The sequence below is a fragment of the Osmerus mordax genome, chromosome 21 (assembly GCF_038355195.1).
Source record: "Osmerus mordax isolate fOsmMor3 chromosome 21, fOsmMor3.pri, whole genome shotgun sequence".
Taxonomy (NCBI): domain Eukaryota; kingdom Metazoa; phylum Chordata; class Actinopteri; order Osmeriformes; family Osmeridae; genus Osmerus; species Osmerus mordax.
In genome coordinates, this window is record NC_090070.1 from 4,438,436 (window position 1) to 4,458,935 (window position 20,500).

The following is a 20,500-nucleotide window of genomic DNA, read 5'->3' on the forward strand; positions in this document are numbered from 1 at the left end:
TCAGGAACTGTAAGAGAATGTCTTTTTTGTGTTAGATATTTGGTGGAGTTAACACACAGCCAACATTGGAACTGTAGGGCTATGCGTTTAAAGTTAACTTTTAGAGGAGGAACAGAGAATAACATGCACAGTAGTTATCAAATACAAGGAGGAAACTACTGTGGAAATTATGTTGACTTATGGTGACATCTTGTGGCTATTTGTTTTACTGCCCGTGACTGAACACAAGGGTATAATTTCTAATATAATTTATATACAAATTAAAACAAATGATCTTCAAACTCCACAATGCAGATTTGTATTCTAATATATACTCTACTGATTGCATGTTTTCCCTCCATTTAATTGACCTTTAAAAAGCACGAGTCCCAAATATAAAATCGATAGGGTCCAAACTCAATGTTTACAAATACGGCATGCCATTTTTTCTTGACTTTTACTGTTTAATTCTTAGTGCATGAAAGTAACCATCTGATTGAAAATAGCGTCTTCTCTTGCACGTTGCTTGTAGTTAGACTGCTTTGTGGAGTGTCAGTCTTAGTGATAAACAAAAGACTAATTTGAGAAACATGTATTATTCGTAATTTTCAATTGGGATTTAACGGAGTGTGAATTGTACAATATAGTCAAATGTTTAAGAAGTTTTCAACCGAGTTGGGAGGGCAAGTTTGACGGCGCGGCGTAGGGCTTGGAGCAATGACTCACCAAATAAGGAGCGCCATTTCCATAAAAGGAAATGTGTGTCTTTATATGGAGGAAAGTAGTTCCAATGCATGCGCGAACGAACATAGACCTTTTTGGAATTAAGGCGCATTTATATTTATGATAATCAGTCATTGTACTATACAATAAACGATCTACTTAAAACCATAACGCATGCATAGAAGAAGCCCTATCCTATGGTATGTTGGAACAACAAACATTTTTGTGGGGAGCTATATGTTGTAGCGGAGTGACATCAAAGGGTGTCATTCGTCATTTCCTTATGTGGAAAGAAGTGTAGTTTGTAAAATAGGGGGGTTGGACTTGATTGATTAGCAGGCAAAAACACAACCTTACAACTTTGTACAGTAACTGTAATTGATATTTTATAAACAGGCGTTCGGTCATACTGATTGCCCATGGACTTTCATTTGATCTCTCTCCGTATAGCTTCGTGTTTCCATTCTGATGTCACACTGATAGCGCGCGACAGAGAGCAAGATAGGCTTTACTTGTTGCTAAAGTAATCGCTGTATGTCACTCTGTTTCTCAGCTATTTAGCTAGCTTGGTAACGTTAGTCAGCTAGCTACCTTTCTCCAGATTGCAAGGTTCCTGCGCATGTAAGTGTCGCCGTTTATTTACGTATCGACCATTGGGACGATTGATCACTGCGTGCGCGGAGGTTTGAAGGCCTGGAGACAGGTTTGGAATGTTGGGGGGAAACGGGGCAGGAATGGGCACAAGAGCAGGAGGCGCGCAACGAGGCAATGGGACTGGATTGAATACCTCCGGAACAAATACTGGAATCAATTTACCCGAAGGTGGTAGATTCGAAGACAGAGAATACCCAAGCGAAGTGGTTTTCAGTGGTTCTGACCAGGAGTCCGATTCGGGGGATGACGAGGACACTATGGGTTCAGCCGGGGACAGAAGAGGGGTGAAGCGGGAGAGGGCTGAGATGGAGGTCGGCTCATCACCAGCAACGTCGATGGGCTTGCCTGGAGGTTATAGTGGAGTCGCCGGAGGTGCAACAGGGGCAAAGCCAGGCAAGAAGACCCGCGGGCGTGTCAAGATAAAGATGGAATTCATAGACAACAAACTTCGGAGGTACACAACTTTTAGCAAAAGGAAGACTGGTATTATGAAGAAGGTGAGTTAAAGAGTGGTTTACACCACACAGCCCTTGGTTTATCTATGCGCCACGTCCAACTATTCAACATTCAATGACACCATTCAATTAAGGATACCAACACACCTGCCATTGCTTGACAACCGTAGGCACCACCCCATTCGGTTACACCATAACAATACATGCACCGTATCATGCACTGTGTCCAGATTGTAGGCTACCCGTTTTATTAACATAGGAGTATTAAGTATTTTTCAAACGGCCTACATCATTCTAAGAATGAGCTTCCTGCCACACCATCTGCAATACGTGCAATTAAAATACTAATAAGAAACAAAACAAATCAGGTTTTCTAAGGAAAGCCAAACCACTTGAATGTAAAACTGAAGTACATTTTGATGCTGCACTTGTGGCTATAATGTAGGGCCCCATAAAAGAACAGTGAAATGTTTGATAATGCAAATGTATGCAGCCAAAACCACTTGTCAAAAAAGGCAGCCCTACAAAGTCTGGTAAAATGCTATTTGCATTTGGTTGAGTCATTATGTATATAACCTCTTTCATGATAACCCTGTCAGAAAATTGGATACAGGCCTGCGGTTTAGAGGGAGTTCAGTCTGAGATAAAGAAACTATCCAGGTTCAAAAGTGTGGATGGATGCTTTATAACCTTGAGTCGAAACTGACTTCTTATAAGACATTACTAAAGCTCTACCACTGGTCTCATGGAACACCACTTACCTTCTATTCGAGGCAAGGATTGCTTTTATTGTGTGACTTACAGAAGTAAATACATTTCCAGAATGGTTCATACTGGGTCTGTATCAATATCAGTAAGGGAGAGGAGGACTCCTTTTTGGGTAGGAAACCCCCATAAAAAGAGGGAGAGGGAGTGGGCCCCCAAGAAGCCTGGTGCTAGTTTATGACGTGATGGTATTACTGTTCCTTCTACACCGCCAACGTACACCCCCTCCAGCAGAACAGACATGGTGTGTTGGGTGCCTAGGCAACCACAAGGTTCCTTCCTTGTTTTTTTTAAGTATGCCACTATAATAAACCCTAGGTTGGCTACTGTCATAGTAAACATTTGGATCAAATGTCTGCCGTTCTGACACTTACTCAGCCTAATTCAAGACTTTCCAAACCAGTTTCATTGGAATGAATGAGAGGACAGGTCCTTGACACGCACATATTACTATAATAATTCTAGATAAAACAATACCATATATACACAGATATACAGAATACCACATATATACAGAATGTGAGTACAAACATTGTGTCTCCAGGATACATTACTTTGGTAACTGTCTGTTACCATAGTAACACACTAGTTGCTCTTTAGGGCTTGTGAGCTACAGCAACAACTATAAACGAAAATGCATCCATAGGGTTTTATAGATAGGTCATATTCTGTGCTCCTCCTGCAACACAAAATAGGTGTATGTGTTCTAGTGACCACACATCCACCCCAAAGAGGGAATATTATTTTCTCTCTTTAATCTTCTTGTTCATATCATTACCTTCCTTTTTTTAGGACATTCCAGATTTACAATCACTGTTGTCGAATGAAATGACTACATTGAGAAAATAATTGGCCAATGGCTTCTAGCTAAACCGGTCCCCTCCCTCTGACTCTAACCATAATGCCCCTTGGTGGAACGTGCTCATTCCAGCAATGTTGGCGAACACTGCTGTGCTTGGTGGTGAGTTACTCTGGGAAACAACAGCTTGTGCTCATCAAGATCCTGTTAAAAGCTTTCAAAGAATTGCTGCCTATGGATGGGAGCTCTGCCCACTTTCGCTGTAATCAACCCATAAGCCTTTGTAGAAGAGAAGTTCGAATCAGGATCCAGCTCCCTCTCTTCTCCCCCCACACTCAATTTACTTACATCGACAGAAGTCATATTCTTTGCTTACAAGTTGGTCTTTTGAGGAGTAATCTAGCACCCATTGAGCTCCAACCATAAGAAAACACGGGTAGCTTGAGGAAGCATGCGTGAATGATTTTGAAGCGTGTTAACACGGTTTACAAATTGCACTCGACCCGGAGTGAAAACACTAGGGATGCACCTTGTGTATAAAAAAAGAAAGAAGCAAAACCCCACCATGTCTCCTCCCCTGCTGTAGGCGTATGAGCTCTCCACGTTGACGGGCACCCAGGTGCTCCTCCTGGTGGCCAGTGAGACGGGCCACGTGTACACCTTCGCCACGCGCAAGCTGCAGCCCATGATCACCAGTGAGACGGGCAAGGCCCTTATTCAGACCTGCCTCAATTCACCTGACTCGCCGCCGCGCTCTGACCCGTCCACCGACCAGCGCATGAGTGCCACGGGGTTCGAGGAGACCGACCTCACCTACCAGGTGTCGGAGGCCGACGGCTGCACAGAAGTTGCCAAGGTGAGTTGGCCGATGTCGGAGGATGCTTTAGAGGGCCTGGTAGGCCCATCTTCCAAGCAATGCTTAGTTGGTCAACGTTTCATGTAGCAATGCATTGTGGATACTGTGTGCTCAGTAGCTCTGTCCCCTCATGTTGTATTGGGAAAAGGCTTTAGCAATGACGGTAGTGTGTGATGTCTCAAAAGGCAACACTACTGCCAAATACCGGTCCTACACCCTACCACAGGCAACCAAAGTTTCTCAATTTGCTTTGTTGTTTTTCGTGTATGGTAAGGTCCATAGTATGGCCTCAGACACATGCACATTTTTACACAAACACATCGGGAAAGGTTTGACGTACATTGATAAAAATAAGATTTGAGTCTCTGCCCATATATGGTATGGTTTCCTCCAGTGGCTCTCTTGGCAGAGGACTGGTTGCATTCCATATAAGCGGCAGCTGTGTTCTAGAGACCCTTATTTTCACTGAAACATGCCTCACATTTATGAGCAGGGTGTACAGTGATGTCAGCCTAAATCTTTGTTTCTGGGCAATTCGTCTTGGTGGTGCAAAGGAATTATGAGATGTCAGTGACTCCATTTCTTATCTCTCCCCTATTGTTGTGCTAGAGAGATATTCCCAATGAGGAGATATGGCTTGGGCCCCCACTGCGAACGCAGGATGGTTCTCGTCAAGTCACGTCTTTGGTTGCGGGCAGAAACACTGCAGCTGGTCACCCAAGAACAAGGGCAGGCCGAGACATTGTAAATCAGAGCACTGCAGCCAGACAAACACTCCCCAGTCACTGTCAAAACAAGAGAAGTCTGGAAGAGGTAGACTACCCTTCATTTAGAAAGTCAGACATTAAACAGTGTTGGGACGTAGGACCCACAGTACCAGAACGCAATCCTCGTAACCCCGTTTCCCATTGTTTGCTCTTTGAGATAAGCATTTAGATTGGTTGGACCATTATGGGATTCCCTGACAGGATGTGAGCTGTAGGGCCTCTTAGGCGTGTGTTTGTGTTTCTGCTCCTCCCCTGCCTCTGAACGCAACTCATCCACAGCAAATGTTTATCGAGGGAGGTAAAAAAAAAAAAACTTTCAAAGGGGTTACATATTCTTTATAGGAGCTCTTTTTCAGGCATTGGAAAGCTTTTTGGACTATTTTTGCCATTCTCACCAACTGTAGTTTGAAGAATAAGTTGTTTATCAGTCATCTTCATACATTGTACCAGGCCAAATTCATTTAATCATTTGGCATAAACCCAATTAGGTCCAAGTCATCTTGTGCAACCACAAATTCAACTAAAGGCAGTGTTTCCTCTATGTTGATTTTGCTGTGGCGGCCATGCGGTTCACACCGCGAGCGGGTGAACTGTGCCACTGCACGCCACTGAACGTCCTTGAGAACTGTAAGTTGTATAACTTATGTTGTCAGTTAGTCTATAGTTCTTGCAAATTTAAATTAAGTTAACTGGTGATTTTCATTGTTTGTATTCTGCACGTGGCTGTTGATTCGATTGCGATTGCTCAACGCCCTTGCTCACGTTTGTATTTTAGTTGCATTATTATGCTGAAGTGGTAACACTGCATTAAGATAATGTAATTAATAGTGGGTTTATTGTAGGGCTGGGCGATATGGCCTAAAATGTTTATCACGGTATAATTCGTAAGCACTGACGGTATCGGTATATATCACGATATATTAGTTATTCTTAAAATGTCATGACAATGCAATCCGCACTGCAGCGGCTAATCTACCGCACTCGGACGGATTTGCATTGGGTAACTCCGGTGTGTCACATGAGTTTTCCAAATTTTGCTGTGTTTAATTGCCACGGAAGAGCGACTTCTCAGTAGCCTACGCGTTCAACAGTAGCCTGCACGTTCAACAGTAGCCTACGAGTTCAACAGTAGCCTACGTTTATGGGATCGCAAGAAAACTCTGTTAAATATTTGTAGTGAGTTAGCTCTACCTATAAACAATTATTACTTGGCTGAATACTCAATTATGTTGGCTTACAATAAACATTTCACAGTTCTAACCAACTTGGCATTGGATTTGTCAAACGCATTCTGGTAAATTCATTTTCGCGCACATGCACAGCTTTCAGGTGGTGAAAAAGATTGCTAGTGTTTCCACCTTTGGCTAGCACAATTCGACGACACAACTTACAGAGTAGTGTTTGTTATGCTATTAAAATGCGGGAGACTCCCGGACCTTCCGGGAGACTTGGGATGTCTGCCTTAACGCTTGCTTACACTTGCCAACAAAAGCAGTTTACTCATATGAATGTTTGCTTCCTCGGAGTTGCGCTAGCTTGTTTGTTGACTTTCATTGGCTGGGACAAGGCGTGCAACGCATGCTGCATGTTTTTTGTTGTTGTAAAAGATACAAATTTGAACTAGCCCACTAGGCAGTTAGGGTTGGTATAAAACTTATATTTTATACCAAACAGAAACACTTGATATTTAATACTTTTATTAATATATATATTATTGCACAATGCAATACCGGTACGCGTTCATACCGGTATACCGCCCACCCCTAGTTTATTGTTATTATTTGCTACAGAATGCTTAGCCTATATGTCAAGATCAAATTCAGCAGACTACCTTGTGGCCTACCTTAATCGATAGGTTAGGCTACAGACCATTTACAATAAGTTGTTACATCAGTTATTAATTGGCAGCATTTTGTTGTTCGGTCAGACCTGCCCGCACTGCAAAAAAAAGGAAAAGAAACACTGAAAGGTCAACCTATACTAACAGTATAACAACATCAGCGTTATGATAAGCTAGAGTATACATTTGTCAACTTTCTCTGGGGTCTTATTGCCACCTACTCATAGACAAGGTGTAAAAATGCAGACTGTATGTGGCATGTGAGGGGTTAAAGCTCCTCTCCCTCCTCCCTTTCCTTCAGCTGTCTCAGTAAGACCCATTCTGCGCCACCTGGACCACATAGCTTTTCTCGTCACTCTCCACTCACTGAATAGCTCAGCTTAAACTACACTTCAAACCCTTACATTATACACACACAATACTTGTCAGTATTTTTATGGGGATAACATGGCATGATTTAAGCGTAAAATGAAACATTAGATTCTCCCAGAATTACAACTATGCATTGTTTCAAGCTTTGACCACTTTCCCTAGTCGCTGACTCAAGCAAATCCTAGACGTGTCATCTTTGTGGAGCAAGATGTGAGTTTTAAACCTTACAGGCATTTGCCTGGAAGCCTAATAATATATCAAGGGCATGTTGCGGACATCTGCCTCTTTACAATGTAGCTTGTGTGTGGCCACAAATACAGACTATTGTGGTTATTTACAGACATGTACAGTGTAGTAATTGGCTATAATTGACAATGACTGTCATAGAATCTCAAACTATACTATATACTTGTGTGCCTTGTCCTACTGTGCTGTTTGTGCTGAACCAAACTTTGCTGGTGGATGTTGGTCTTGTTCCCATCTCTGTGGGAGAGTCTGGGCACAACTGTCTGGGTCCTGTTCTTGCACCAACACAATATTTATCAAAGAGTTCTAGAAACTTCGGCTTCAAATGCACTGGCAACTCATAGCTCACTGCCCCTGACAAGGGTTGGGTATCATTTACATTTGATCGAATCTGATTCTGATTCTGGTTTTTAAATCTGGTTCTTATTGAATCTTGGTTCCGATTCCCGTAATGTTTTTGGAGAGAAAAAAAAAGAATATAATGTTAGCTAGCTTTGATTCTGATGTGCAAATAGACAGGAGAATATCCATTGATATTTCTTTGAAAAACTAAACATGTCACCCTTTCTGTATTTATTCAACATATGTAGGCCTGTTATCTTATCCTTTAGGCTACTACTATACGAATACAAAAAGCATCCAAAGTTGATATCAAATTATGAGATGGAAATAAATACAAGGGGGAATAGGGGTATAGTAACCTCCAATTTCTGGGAAAATTGTTACGTTTACTTGCGAGACGCTCCATCTGTGTGTAGTGTCCGACCGTGCAGCTATCAACTACCAAATTAATGTGAACGCTGCTGATACAGCTCTGCAGCTTGCTAGCTAACATATTATCGGAACACACTCAGCTAGCTATCTCCTACATTCATCAAGACTCAATAGATTTCAGACATCCTAGAACGTCAAAGCTGGAGTTGCCAGAAGATTGTTTGTGCCTATGGCGACTGCTACGCTCTAATCCTCAACATCCATCCATTCATTTCTATTGGCCATATTTCACCACAAAATATCTCGGCGGCCCCACTCGTTTCATTTTCATTTCAGTTAGGAAGTGAGGAAATTAAGGGTGCTCCGATCGCTCCGTCGCTGATCATTATCTGCCAATAATCATTTTAAATACTCAGATCGGTACTCACTATAAAGGCCGATCAAAAGAGACGATTTTTATTTATTTAAGTTTTTTCTTGCTGTGCACTTTCTTGCCCATGGTCCTTTATCTCCTACCTAAATGCAAAGAAAAATGTGAAACAATATTTTGGCTATGGCCTTTTATGTTGCAGACTTTATAGTCTAAAGTTTATTTATTTATAAAGACTGTTTATTCTGTTTTTGTAATTTATTATTCGGCAGGATAGTTACATTTGTTTATATATATTTACATTTACATTTAGTCATTTAGCAGACGCTCTTATCCAGAGCGACTTACAGTAAGTACAGGGACAAGTAGGGTGAAGTGCCTTTCCCAAGGACACAACGTCATTTTGCACATTTTCGCGGTTATCAATAACCCAGCATAGGCTGCTATGGTTTATGTTGCGTCTCTAAAAAGCGGCTCTAAGAAAGAGAGTGGAATATGTTAAACATGTTTCCTGGTGCGCGAGGTAGATAGGTTCCGGCTCCTCCTGGAGATGCCCTCGTCCTCCTGGGGGACTTCAATGCTCATGTGGGCAATGACAGTGAGACCTGGAGGGGTGTGATTGGGAGGAACGGCCCCCCCGATCTGAACCCGAGCGGTGTTTTGTTGTTGGACTTCTGTGCTAGACACGGCTTGTCCATAACAAGCACCATGTTCAAGCATAAGGGTGTCCATATGTGCACTTGGCACCAGGACACCCGAGGTCTCAGTTCGATGATAGACTTTGTAGTCGTGTCGTCGGATCTGAGGCCGAATGTCTTGGACACTCGGGTGAGGAGAGGGGTGGAGCTGTCAACCGATCACCACCTGGTGGTGAGTTGGCTACGATGGTGGGGGAAGACGCCGGTCAGGCCTGGCAGGCCCAAACGTAATGCGAGGGTCTGCTGGGAACGGCTGGCAGAATCCCCTGTCAGAAGGAGCTTCAACTCCCATCTCAGGGAGAGCTTCGATCATGTCTCGGGGGGGGGGGCGGGGACATTGAGTCCGAATGGGCCATGTTCCGGGCCTCCATTGTTGAGGCGGCTGACCGGAGCTGCGGATGCAAGGTGGTCGGTGCACGTCGCGGCGGTAACTCTCGGACCCGGTGGTGAACGCCGGAGGTGAGGGATGCCGTCAAGCTGAAGAAGGAGGACTATCGGACTTTATTGGCTGGTAGGACTCCAGAGGCAGCTGATGTGTACCGGCAGGCCAAGCGGAATGCGGCTGCGCTGCTGACCTCGATGGGGGACGTCCTGGATCGGTGGAAGGAATACTTTTGAAGACCTCCTTAATTCCACCAACACGCTTTCCGACGTGGAGGCAGAGTCTGGGGACATTGGGTGGGGCCCTTCTATCTCTGGGGCTGAGGTCGCCGAGATGGTTGAAAAGCTCCACGGGGGCAGGTCCCCTGGGGTGGATGAGGTCCGCCCGGAGTTCCTTAAGGCTCTGGATGTTGTAGGGCTATCTTGGTTGACACGACTCTGCAACATCCAGGGCTCAACATTAACATTTTTTGGCACTGGCCCCACCTGGCAAGTGGGTTTGAAACAACTCCAAAAGTTGTAGTTTATCATTGTTACAACAAAACCAAAGACTTCTAAGTTGTGTTATTCTGTTAACATTTTTAACCATTTATTAATCACATCCTGGATATAAAAAGAACAAAAATGAAATCACATTTCAAGTGATAAAAAATAAAAAGGTAATAGTCAGCCAAACAATTGACTTTTAACCTCAAACATGACGTGCTCTCTTCCCTGCTGACAGCCATCTCTGCACAGCTGTCAGGCTGAAACTGAAACCTCTGGTCCCTCAATGCTAATATATAAAAGATTCCATAGCATTTCTTCAGTATTATACTAAGTACCCAAGTCGACACCATTCTTCTGCTGCAGTTCAATAGCCTGGGGGAACGGCTGGCCTGTCTTAATTACGTGATATGCCGTTGTTATAAGTCGTGCAATAACATGATGGGCATCTACATTTAAATTCCTGACCAGCATGGTCAACGGCCTGGAAGATGACTAAATGTAATGTAATGTAAATGTAAGATGGATTGTCAACCATCCGCTTAGCTGTCATGCTGTCTGCTAGCATGGCTGGTCAGGGATTGAAGATCCACTTTTGTCTGCTTTAGACGGGAACATACGACAGACGACACAGTTCATCTTCGTTCCATAAAAAAAGTTGCTTCCGTTTGAATTCGTAGCTCTACTTTGCTGCCATCTTCACTTTATTGTCTCGCGCCAGTTGTTAAAAAATTTATCGAGATTAAAGAATTACAATTTGACAACCACTCGTCACTCACTACTCAACTCTTGATTTGCCAACTGTGTGCCCCACAAGCTGAAGTTATTTATGCATTTAGCAAAACATATAAAGGATGTTAACTTTTACAATGCAAATTTAGTTTTCAATCAATAATTTGAAGTGGCCCGATCGGGCCAGTGAGTTGCTTGTTTAACTGTCCCGACGTTACTTTTTACTGGCCCCGGGCCATCGTTATTGTCGAGCCCTGAACATCGCGTGGACATCAGGGACAGTGCCTCTGGACTGGCAGACCGGGGTGGTGGTTCCCCTCTTTAAAAAGGGGGACCGGAGGGTGTGCTCCAACTTTAGGGGGATCACACTCCTCAGCCTCCCTGGGAAAGTCTATTCAGGGGTTCTGGAGAGGAGGGACCGTCGGATTGTCGAACCTCGGATTCAGGAGGAGCAATGTGGTTTTCGTCCGGGCCGTGGAACTGTGGACCAGCTCTACACCCTCGGCAGGGTCCTGGAGGGTGCATGGGAGTTCGCTCAACCGGTCTACACATGTTTTGTGGATTTGGAAAAGGCGTTTGACCGTGTCCCTCGGGGGCTCATGTGGGAGGTGCTCCGGGAGTACGGGGTACCGGATTTCCTGATCGGGGCTGTCCAGTCCCTGTACGACCGGTGCCAGAGTTTGGTCCGCATTGCCAGCAGTAAGTCGAACTTGTTCCCGTTGAGGGTTGGACTCCGCCAGGGCTGCCCTTTGTCACCGATTCTGTTCATAACTTATATGGACAGAATTTTAAGGCACAGCCAGGGCGTTGAGGGGTTCCGGTTTGGTGACCTCAGGATCGGGTCGCTGCTTTTTGCCGATGATGTGGTCTTGATGGCTTCATCGGGCCGTGACCTTCAGCTCTCACTGGAGCGGTTCGCAACCGAATGTGAAGCGGCTGGGATGGGAATCAGCACCTCCAAATCTGAGGCCATGGTTATCGACCGGAAAAGGGTGGAGTGCAATCTCGGGGTCGGGGAGGAGATCTTGACCCAAGCGGAGGAGTTCCAGTATCTCGGGGTCTTGTTCACGAGTGAGGGAAGAAAGGAGCACGAGATCGACAGGCGGATCGGTGCGGTGTACGCAGTGATGCGGGCTCTGCATCGGACCGTCGTGGTGAAGGAGCTGAGTCGAAAGGCGAAGCTCTCTATTTACCAGACGATCTACGTTCCTACCCTCACCTATGGTCACGAACTGTGGGTAGTGACCGAAAGAACGAGATCACGAATACAAGCGGACAAAATTAGTTTTCTCCGCAGGGTGTCCAGGCTCAGCCTTAGTGATAGGGTGAGAAGCTCGGTCATCCGGGAGGGGCTCAGAGTAGAACCGCTGCTCCTACGCGTCGAGAGGGGCCAGTTGAGGTGGCTCAGGCATCTGATAAGGATGCCTCCTGGGCGCCTCCCTGGTGAGGTGTTCTGGGAACGTCCCACTGGGAAGAGGCCCCGGGGAAGACCCAGGACACGATGGAGGGACTATGTCTCTCGGCTGGCCTGGGAACGCCTCAGGGTCCTCCAGGAAGAGCTGGTGGAAGTGGCCGGGGAGAGGGAAGTCTGGGCCTCCCTGCTTAGGTTGCTGCCCCCGCGACCCGACCCCCGGAAAAGCGGCAGATGATGGATGGATGGATGTTTCCTGCCACTAAATAAACAGTTGTTATTTCAAATATTTTATCATATCTTCATTGTTATACTTAATATACATTGTTGGTTAAGAATAGTTAAATTGACTTTTTTATATATATTTTACATATACTTTGTGTACTTTTTGTGTACTTTTTTATATACATTTTCTTTTATATTTAAATAGTTTTATTCTTAGATTGTTTAGTTCTTAGGAATAGTTAAACTTCTGTACCTTTACTTAATTTAAGATTCGTATATGTTTAGTGTTTGCACCTCCCTGCCACAGTAAGTTCCGTGTTTGTATAGCATACATGGCGAATAAACCGTATTCTGATTCTGATAATGCTACATGATAAATATAAGGCTTCAAATAGACCCCCGATACTGCTTCTAGTGATCGGCCCCAAAAATCCTGATCGGAGCACCCCTAATCGAAATGCGCGCGTCTTATCGAATCTAAGGTTCTTGGAAATTCAGAATGGGTTTTATTCGCCATGAAAGTTTGCACAGACAAGGAATTTGGAACTGGTTCTAAAATGGAACCAGTTGTCGATACCAAACCCTACCCGTGACATTAAAGAATACAAGCCATTGAGGTTAGGATTTCTTGGTCATGTTGGACTACAAGATGTTGAGTCTACACAGTTAGATGACATTGTGCTCTCACACACACATTCATGAACACTGATACCAGAGAATGTCTAATATAGGGAGAACTCTCAGTGACAGTTCTCAGTGACTCTGTGACTGTCACTGTCCTTTCTGTTGTTGTTTCTGTGTTTACGGTAAGCTCTGGTCACTTCCTTTTTTCTCTCGAGGCATCGACAACACAGCTGACAGGTTAGGCTCTCCCTGTCAATACACATGCTCGAAAGAGTTTTGGCTTGCTAATGTTGTTGCTAATGTTACTAATGCTCTAACATTTGTATTCCGCTTCAGATGCCATCAAGTGGGATCTCTGGTCGTAGTCAGTCCTTCACTAACCAATCAGCATTCATTAGCAGAATGCTAGCATGTTATGGGCAACAACAACTCACCCTGTAAGAAATCGAAAGGACATAAGTACTCGTTCATTCAACTTTCGACCTATAATTCATGTTGAACATGCAAAAACTACAATCAAATCGCAGATTTCTCAACAACAATCAGGCGAAAGAGACAAATTTAGCCGTTTAGCTCCATAGTCTCCCATTCAACATGCACTCGCTCGTGATCACCCCCAGTGGAACTCTGGTGGAACTGCAACCAAATTTGGTACAATGGGGCTTAATAGGGAGTGGACAGGCTCTCCTTAAACAGCCTCTGCTGATACCACACAAACCCAACCATTGTAGATTCCTCCACAGACATTGTAGCGCTCGAAATAGGCATGACCTTTAACCTTGTCGAGCACCTGTTTTACTGCAAGAACAGCTGAGATTCCAGGAGCTTTGTGGTGCTGTTTTTTTTGCAACCTCCCACCCAGTCATTCCCAACTCTCCTCTGGGACTAGCAATTTAGATCTTTTTCGCCGTTGCTCATTTAGCATTGTGATAATCAATTGTTGGAGATGAGTCTTGGTCGTGTTAGGGTTTAGGCCGAATCCCAATACTATATGTCTTAGCCCTACCCCTTACCCCTAGCCCTTAGTTTTGCGCGTTCCCGTGAGAGTAAGTGGTGTCCCAATACTCTTTTTGATCGAGGGGTAGGGCTAACACGAAGGGGTATACACCCCTTAAAACCAAGTAAGCTCGGGGGCTAGGGAAACCTAGGGGTATGTGAATACTGCGCTACCTGCAACAATGGCGGACATATCCAGAGAGTCCCATATATGTAATATTTTCGTCTTACATAATTGATTAAGAAATTATGACATCCTAAAACAGAGTATTGGGATTAGGCCTTAGTCAGTGTCCTTTGCTAAGTTTGAGAGAATTTGTTTGCCTCAGGTAAGCCGTGCTTGTGTTGAAGTCAAGCATGCCAGCACTGTGATTTTGTTTTTTGGCAAACTCATCAAGCCATGTGATTGTTTTATTTTGTTTTATGCCAACTAAAGAGGTGATCTATATTGTTTCAGTTGGTCTCTTCCAATGGAATTATGGCCCATTATTATGAATAATCATGGAAGGGAAAAAAAGAATACAAATTCCTGCGCCGGTTTAAGCAACACATGTTTTTACAACTTTCATAATGGAAATGCATCTTGACTGATGGCCAAATCCTGTCAAATTGTCCTTCTCCTCCTCCCATTCCCAGGACATGAAGCCAACCTTCACTGTGGCCAACCTGCCTAGTGGCATCAACGCGCAGCCCCTGCCCGTCTCCTCCTCTGCCCCCTCCTCCTCCTCCAGTGCCGTGGCCATGCACCTGCAGAACAGCAATCCCGCCACCTGCTGGCAGGTCTCAGCCGGCATCAACACCCACAGCACCAGCACCAACGGCACGGTGCTCAAGGGCTCGGCCGCGCCCGCAGGCGTCATGTTGCCCGGAGGTTTTACCCTCATGTCCGGTGAGTGAACCATTTCTCTCTGGGGGGGGGGGTCTCATATCTCGTTTCTGCGCAGGGCTCCGGACTGTGTCCGAAATGACATAATCTGCATCCAATATGCCGTGGTCTGTCTAAACATCCATGTAAAACTAGGGTATGTTAATTATGTATGCAGCTGTGCGTGTGAGGTCGATTTAATACCATGCTGTACCAAAACAAAAATGTGCAGCCAAATCCGGTGCTGGTGCGACCAAATGCAAGAAACCAAGAACATTGGTAGCACCAGTGCTACTAGTGGAAAAGAGTCTGGAGCCCTGCTGTGCCTCTTATACGTTCACCAGAAAAATATTCTAACTTTGCATTGTTTTGTTCATCGATTTGTCAAAAGGATTTCTCAAGTTGGTTTGGGTGAGATTTTCTTTGCTGCAGGGAGAAGTGGATTGACGTCTGTGTTAACTACATGCCGTTTTCTTGGCCCAGACTGTGTTTTGCAGCTTTTTATGACAGTGATGTTCAGATGTTTTGTCTATGTGGCTGTGCCTGTGTAGTTGTGTTTGTGTCGCTGCTGTGGTGGCTGTCTTGTTGGATCTTGTGTGGCTGTTGCTGTGTCTGTTGTGTTGTGGCTGTTGCTGTGCTGTGCTTGTTGTTGTGGCTGTTTAATAGTGTGCCTGTGCCTTGTTGTGTCCATGCTGTTGCACATTCTACAGTGTTTCTTCGTTGTTGGTGGTGTCTGTGGCCATATGTTCCTTTGGCCTTTTGTTTTCTGCTGGGTTTCCAGTTACTTCGCCTTTACTATGAGTGAAGGCTTCAGTGTTTGCCGTTTGATTCCAAGCCACGCTTGCCTTTCATCTCAGAATTCTTCTCCCTTTTATCTCTGTCTCTGCCTTATTCTGGTTTTTTCTCTCTCTCTTCCTTTCTTTCCTAAACACCTGTGTGTAAAGCTGTGTGTGGCTAACTTCACTGCGCGCCCCCTTGCCCCACCCCCCTCCAGGCGCTCAGCTTCCCCCCGGCACGCACACCATCCCCCTCAGTCAGCTGCAGGCCCTCCAGGGGCCCCTGGGGCCGGCCGGCATCGCTACCACGCACGCTCAGCAGGGCCAGCAGGCAACACTCCTCCGCCTCCCCGCAACCGTCTCGCTCACAGGTCAGGGGCTTTACTGTCTAATGGGGGGTGGGGGGGGTGGTGATACCTGCCTCTGTCTTCATCCTGGTCCCTGTTGCATGCAGACGTTCACACACCCCTGTCCCTCCCCACCCCTGCATCTCAGGCTTCCGTCTGGTTGTCATTTTTATAGACTTGGTCATATTTAGCAGGCGCAAAGGAAAAACGAAAGAAAAAAACTGGAATCTAGTTCCAAACAGGAGGCTGGTTCATCACAGCCCAATTTTTTTAATTTGGTATTAGTTGTTCACAGGTCAAAAACATTTTACTCAGGGTTTTAAGGGTGACAAAGACAATGCCATGAAACCAGTGAACCTTTTTGTCCAAGGAAGAAAGGAATGAAGAAAACCATGAGAGAGGAATGGAATGGACATTACATTTACATTTAGTCATTTAGCAGACGCTCTTATCCAGAGCGACTTACAGTAAGTACAGGGACATTCCCCCGAGGCAAGTAGGGTGAAGTGCCTTGCCCAAGGACACAACGTCAGTTGGCATGACCGGGAATCGAACTGGCAACCTTCGGATTACTAGCCCAATTCCCTCACCGCTCAGCCACCTGACTCCCATGGGAGGCCTTGTGCACTAGGAAGGGTATTTCAGGAAAGAGGGTTGGGGGAGTGTGTATAGCAGGTCTGTGTGTATGTATGTTGCTCGTATCTGGTATTACCCCAAGCTAGCAGCTGCTATCACAGGGGAAAGGAGCACTTGGTTCACATGCAGTCCAGCACCCCAAGGTATTTTAGAGCATGAGTAAAAAGTATCTCTCGGTTTCTCTATGTTTGTCAGTGCCCACCTTCATGAACTCATTTTTCCTGTGCTGTAGAGAATATAGACTAAAAACATTGCATGTTACATAGTACTAATTTATCAATTGTATATTCTTCATTCAGACCCAATGGTAGTCTTAACAGGTGGTCGTGTTCATGCCCACCTATGGGCATATGGCTTCATTACGCAGCATTAACAGTGTTAGTATGCAAGAGTGACAGCCAGACTCAGTAAATGCCTTGTATATTATTTGTAAATAATGCCTTGTATATCTTTTCTGCATGTCACCAGTACAGTTTATAATGTTTCTCAGAAACGTCTTTTAAACCTACTCTCAGACTAAAATAACTTGAGATATATTTTGAAAGAAACTACAATCCAAGGCTTAACTTAAACATGTGATCTGGGTGTGTTCATTTGTAATGCTGACCTTGCTGCTGAAGTAAACTGTGTGTGTGTACTCACATGCATGTGTGTGTGTGTATGTATATGTGTGTGTGTGTGTGTGTGTGTGCGTGTATGCATAAACGTGTGTTTGTGCATTAGGAGGAGGGATGCCCCAGCAGCTCCAGGCCATCCATGTACACCCCAGCAGCCAGCAGAGCTCCCTCAGCCACAGCAGCTCTGAGCTCTGTCACACTACTGGCAGCTCCACAGGTAACCCCCTGGAGGACGAGGATAGCACTGCCCATGGCTCTAGTGTCATTATACTTATCAACAGGTCCTGCACCAGCTACTAGTACAGACATACACCTTGTGTACAGACCTGACTGTTGATATCTCTCTGAACTGCTCTAGTCTACAGAATCTAATAGCCACACAGAATTTAATGTGCATGTTCTTTGGTAGTGAGAGCGAGTCAAAACTACTTTTTGGTGATAGTTTAAATTGATTTTAGCCAGCACTATGAAACTAATTTAACATTCCCCAAGGTGCAAGCTCTGCTTCCCAAAAACCACTGTAATTTATTGGCATGCTGTGCTATATTTGTTTCCTCACTCCCTGACGATCCTACTCTGCCCCCACTGTGGTTTGCAACTTTCTTTAATTTTGTCAACAGGGCTTTAGCGTCGATGGTCATAGGGCAACAGTCATCAGAGCAGCAGCACCATCTGCAGGACAAATATAAAACAGCGATGAGAGATCTGCTTTAAAGCTGTGGTCTCTGACAAATGAAAAAGTTGAATTGCTGTCTTGGTTGTCCACGTTTGTAAACGGGTCCTTCAGCTGCAGGCTGAATCAAACATATTTCCCTCCTCCTCCAGTGAGCCTGCCCACCACCATTGTCACATCATCTGTGCCCTCTTCCGTGGCGGGTCACATGATGTACCCCGGTGCCCACACGGTCATGTACGCCACGCCCACCCCCTCCCTCTCCGATGGAGGCCTGACCGTGCTCAACACCTTCTCTCAGGCCTCCCACGCACAATCCCATGACGCCGGTGAGCCAGCCACAGAGCTACAGCAACAGCTGATCGATGAAGGGTGTACAACGAGCGATTTAGGCCATTTGGGTGTATTCTGTAAATTTTATTCAATCTCATACTTGTAATTGTTTGTTGTCTTATATATTTATTCCTGTATTTGATCAAATCCTGGATTTATGGGTCCCAATGAAGGATTATTTTGATAGTACTTTCAGGAGAGGTTACAAATAGCATAATTTAGAAAACGTTCTTTTGTGGAATTCACAAGGAATCTAAAGAAGAAATGCAATACTGAAAACATTCAGTTAATGATCATTAACAAAAAAGTTTGTTTGCTGAGGGAAGTTATCTTCATAAACTTTGACAGAAAACACATTGCATTAGACTGAAGACATTGACTTCCTGTGTCAGGGGATTGAGGTTCGGGTTGTTAAATGTTTTTCAATGAAAATGACACCTTTTGTTGGTTTGCAGGTGCTGTTCCACAGGTGTTCCTCACAATGCCACCAGGGGCAGTGCAGCTACACCCGGTGAGACTGCCCGCTCAGCTTGGCCTCTACCACAACAACACGTAACCCTTGAATTAACATAAATCACTTGGACTTTTCACTTGGAATTACTGTTTGAAGCAGGAATGTTACCTTACATGACACACTAGCTCAGTCAATTTGTTTAATTCCTATCTTCTAAATCCCTAAGTTCCTAAATTTGTGAACTTGCTTACTTAAAATAAAAAAAAGAGTGTGTCAGATTGGTTGGAGGGTTGTTTGTGATAGGTGGTGAGTAGGACTAACCCGTGTCTTTTTATCCATGTTAGATGGTGATTGGCCAGCAGTCGAGCAGCAGCACTAGCAACCTAACAGAGCTTCAAGTGGTCAATTTGGACGCCCACACAAAGGACGATTGACCTGTCCACATATCAATAGACTGCTTTTTACACACACTCACACCAGGGGATCACTGACGCTTTGCCAACCCTATTTATTACTGCCTTTTCACAACAACTATATTGGTTTTATAACAAACACAAAGATGCACACACACTCACATATTTACCATGATGTTGAATTAGGATTGACATTAAGGTACAGTCATTTTCCTTTGTATAGATGTAACATACGTTTTGTGGTGATTTTTCTTTGCAGTCGATTAATTATGTGAGACACGCATACACTGCTGGTGCTGCTGTCACATTTTATTCAAGGATGTGTGTGAGAGTGCATGATAGCTTTTTTTGTACAGGTAAACTGATTGCTTAATTCATTCTAGTTTGCACATGAATGTATTTCTTTTTTTAAGCCCATTGTCTGTTTGGTTTTTTGGTATTATTGCAAATGAATGGTAATTTAATAATGCCAATTACTGAATTCTATGGGTAAATATTTTCTGTTTTACTTTTTATTTTATTTTGATGCTTTGGTGCCAAATGGCTTTGAGACTTCTGTTAAGGGAAACCCATTACCTGAATCTGCGTGTTCTGTCCTGGACTAAAAACCACCATAGATCCAGTCATCTATATATCTGATTAACTGATCTACATGATAGATAGGCCAATAAATGCATACTGTAACATGTATTGAAAGCCTGATTAATGAAAGTTCATAAATATGTCTATAATATAGATGACCAAGACCTACTGTCTACTGTATGTATTTGTACCTGTGGAATTGATTGGAGCTGGCTTCACAAGAGTGAACTAACACTGTCCCAACCATCAAAACTAGGGAAGGGGGTGGGGGTTAGGATGGTAACGTAAAGCAAGGCTTGTTTGCGATGTTATGCGCCCATGACATGCACGACAGGGTACCCAGTCTATTACTTGGGTACTGCCTTCTAGTAGGATAGAAATACTTAACTGAAAGTTGTAAAAGGGTCACCAAATGCACTTGTACAATACATCACTTTGCAATACCCTTTTGATGTTTTTTCCCCCCTGATGAAGTATTACTTTGGGTTCTGCATTTAAGTAAAAGAAATATTGATATGTGTATTGTCTTACCACAATTAGTTAAAAAATATTTCAGGAGAGGATGAATCAGGAGATTCATTAGCATAATTAATAAAACGTTATTTAAGTGGAATTCACAAGGATTCTATGTAGAATAAATGGAATACTGACAACATTCAGTTCAGGATCATTTACAGAAAAGTGTGTTGGGGAAGTTTTAATGACAGACAC

General features: G+C 44.3%; 1 protein-coding gene across 2 annotated transcripts; it reads left to right on the forward strand.

Annotated features, from left to right (window-relative positions):
- The first annotated feature begins 1,005 nt into the window (after nucleotides 1–1,005).
- Nucleotides 1,006–19,954, forward strand: srfa (serum response factor a). Of its 2 annotated transcripts, XM_067259415.1 has the most exons (8): nucleotides 1,006–1,853; nucleotides 3,962–4,231; nucleotides 14,730–14,982; nucleotides 15,953–16,105; nucleotides 17,441–17,551; nucleotides 18,160–18,336; nucleotides 18,796–18,851; nucleotides 19,139–19,954. In XM_067259415.1, exons 1-8 carry the CDS (start codon nucleotides 1,413–1,415, stop codon nucleotides 19,226–19,228), a joined length of 1,551 nt encoding a protein of 516 aa, XP_067115516.1. In that variant the 5' UTR covers nucleotides 1,006–1,412; the 3' UTR covers nucleotides 19,229–19,954. The 2 variants fall into 2 exon arrangements, with proteins under 2 accessions (XP_067115516.1, XP_067115517.1); XM_067259416.1 differs by lacking the exon at nucleotides 15,953–16,105.
- Nucleotides 19,955–20,500: the final 546 nt, after the last annotated feature.

What these genes read in the sequence shown, in the direction of transcription:
- srfa (XM_067259415.1), top strand. Translation starts at nt 1,413, where the DNA reads ATGTTGGGGGGAAACGGGGCAGGAATGGGCACAAGAGCAGGAGGCGCG. An exon ending in AGACTGGTATTATGAAGAAG is followed by an intron (nt 1,854 to 3,961) that starts GTGAGTTAAAGA and finishes CCCCTGCTGTAG; the next exon opens with GCGTATGAGCTCTCCACGTT. An exon ending in AGGTTTTACCCTCATGTCCG is followed by an intron (nt 14,983 to 15,952) that starts GTGAGTGAACCA and finishes ACCCCCCTCCAG; the next exon opens with GCGCTCAGCTTCCCCCCGGC.